General features: G+C 34.7%; 1 protein-coding gene across 1 annotated transcript; it reads left to right on the top strand.

Moving 5' to 3' along the window:
- The first annotated feature begins 342 nt into the window (after positions 1-342).
- On the top strand, positions 343-1,880 carry LOC118049767 (uncharacterized). The gene has a single exon (XM_035059865.2). It carries the CDS (start codon positions 630-632, stop codon positions 1,569-1,571), a length of 942 nt encoding a protein of 313 aa, XP_034915756.1. The 5' UTR covers positions 343-629; the 3' UTR covers positions 1,572-1,880.
- Positions 1,881-2,917: the final 1,037 nt, after the last annotated feature.

The raw sequence follows: 2,917 nt of genomic DNA, 5'->3' as shown, positions 1-2,917 counted from the left end.
AGGAAACAAAAGGCATTCTTAATTATTTTAAAAAATAAAATAAAAGTTAATATATGCTTGAATGGATGCCATAATAGTATATTTCTCCTATTTTAAATGATCAAGAGGTAGCTGGACGTCCTGGAATTAATATGTGCTTGAATGTTGAGGTACCTATCTTTTCCTAAATGGATGCCTTAAAATTTGGGCATTAATTAATCTCAATGGTAATTAAGTTCATGGATGTGACATTTTAGACTTAATAAAAGGGGTTAATTTGCCATTGGATTAGGGAAGGGATTATAATTCTAGAAGAAAGGCTGCTAGCTCATCTCAGCGATAGCGCAGCCAATGAACCATGACGGTCAACCATGGATTCAAACCTTCTTCCCCAAGCCATGACAGTATTCAAAGCTTAACCCTTGTAGAACCCTCCAGGCCTTTTAAAATTTCGACCATAAAACTCCCTTTTAAATTGCACTCCTTTCTCCCCCAATTCTAGCAGGCCGCTTCTCTTTCTCCTCTCCCTTTCTCTCTATCAAAAAACAACGACGACAGCACTTGTTTTTCTTTCTTCTTTCCCTCAGGAAAAAACATACCAAGAAGGAGGAAATAGTTGTGTACTACTACTTGTGTCATAAAAACATACAATGGGTACTTTAGTTGGTCATGTGGCACCGGGCTTCGCCTTCCTTGCTCTTGGTTTATGGCACCTCTTTAGCCATACCAAACTCCATGCTCAACAACCAAACTCCTACACGTCTTCACCATGGTTCCCAGCTTCAAAATTTAGGTACTTGGAGCTCTTTCTCATCATGTTAAGCAGCTCTCTGTCTATATCCATGGAACTCTTTATTGGTCCTGAAAGGCATCAACCATTTGACTCTGATGGAACCATAGCATCAAACCACCTTCACAACTTTGAACACTCCTCGATATCAATTACTTTCTTTGTTTATGCAGCGTTCGCTATTCTTCTCGATAGAATTGGGCCTAAAGCTCAATATGGTCTCACTCAGCTTCTTGGAGCATTAGCCTTTGGCCAACAACTTTTACTCTTCCACCTTCACTCAGCTGATCACATGGGAGTTGAAGGGCAATACCACTTGCTTCTACAAATTATCATAGTTGTTTCTCTAGCCACCACTCTCATGGGAATTGGCCTCCCTAAAAGTTTCATGGTTAGCTTTGTTAGGTCCGCTAGTATCATGTTCCAAGGTGTTTGGTTCATAGTCATGGGCTATGCATTATGGACCCCTTCTTTGATACCTAAAGGTTGCTTCCTCGACTTAGAAGAAGGACACCTGGTGGTTAGATGTCATGATAACGAGGCCTTGCATCGTGCTAAATCACTGGTGAATATTCAATTTAGCTGGTTGTTGATTGCAATCACCATTTTTGTGATGCTCTTTTATTTGGTCTTGGTCAAGTTTTATGGGGACAAAGCTGAGTACTCAACATTGACAAGGGAAGAAGACCTTCCAGATGACGACTTGGATGATGTAGAATCACAAAAGAGTAAGAAAGTTGGTGACAAGAAGAGTTTTATGGATATTGGAAAAGGCTCTGCACCAATTGACATGGAAAGGTAAGGAAAAGATAGGAGGAATCAAAATTGATGGGCTAAATGTGATTATTAGGTATGTGTACAAAAAATTAATAATTTAGGTTTGTGGTGTCCCATTTTGTTCAATTCAAGCCCTCAACAATGTCTGCTTGACGAAAAACAATGACATGGGAAGAAAAGGTTGTATTGTGTTATTGAGAGGGAATTGGTGTGAAAATTGCTTGGCTTGGATTAATTCAAGGTTTTTAGCTTATAGGTGAGTGGTTAATTTGTGCTTGATTGTTTGTAAAGTGAAAAAAACAAATCGATCGAAATTGAGATGTTATTTTACTTATATCATCCTCAATCCGCCCAGAAATCTTCATTTAATTTGGCCCTACAAATCTCCTTATTTTTAATCAATTTTTAATTTGAGTATTAGACTTCGGATCATGATCGGTTGAAAAATTAGCTTAAAACAGTAGCTTTCACTGACATTTTTGTAGTAATAGAAGTAGAACTATAAAACCCCCTTGTATTTCAGAAAGGTGGCTGTTCCTACCACCTTGCCGTGGACTCAAACATATATACTTATTATACTAAGCAATGTGTATCTTGAAAATGACATGCACTGGCTACTGGAACACACCAAACCCTAAATCCTATATATATATTGCGAATAGACGCTCGCCTTAAGGTGAATGAAGACCTCGAGTAAAATGAGATCTTTTAAAATATTTTTAAAAGTATTTTTTATTATTTTTGAACTTTTTATCAAATAAAAACACCTTTTATTTTATAAAGTATAGTTAATAAATATTTCTTATTTATTTTTACAACTTTTATTAAATAGGGGCTTTGGTTCATTTTCCAAATAGCCCGTGGCCTTTACCTTGAGCCTATAACTTCATTTTGCTAGTATAAGATATATGTACTTAGAGGGAGGGCACATTTATTCTCTTGCATGTATTCCACCATGCTATAGCTTTTTATAAAGGTGATATAGCTAGCCTTATAGGATGTTGATTGCTGGAAGAAATGAACTCTAAAAAAGTAAATAGATGACTAGATTAATTATCTATTTAAAAATATAGTTGTGATTATTTTTCAAAATAATTTTTGTGTTTAAATATATTAAAATGATATTTTTTTAATTTTTAAAAAATTATTTTTAAGATTAATACATCAAAACAATCCAAAACATATAAAAAAATTATTTTTAACAAAAATAAATTAAATTTTTTGAGAACACGGCCGGCTTATAATAGTCTTTAAAATTATGTTTTTTTTTATATATATAGAAAATCTTTAAAAATTATTTGCAAGGTCATTTGTTTCATGTTCAATTACGTATTCTGTACGGTCCTTGACTTGTTTATGAAAATTGTTAGG

This window comes from Populus alba, chromosome 1, assembly GCF_005239225.2.
Source record: "Populus alba chromosome 1, ASM523922v2, whole genome shotgun sequence".
NCBI lineage: Eukaryota > Viridiplantae > Streptophyta > Magnoliopsida > Malpighiales > Salicaceae > Populus > Populus alba.
This window is presented reverse-complemented; position numbering and strand designations above follow the sequence as displayed.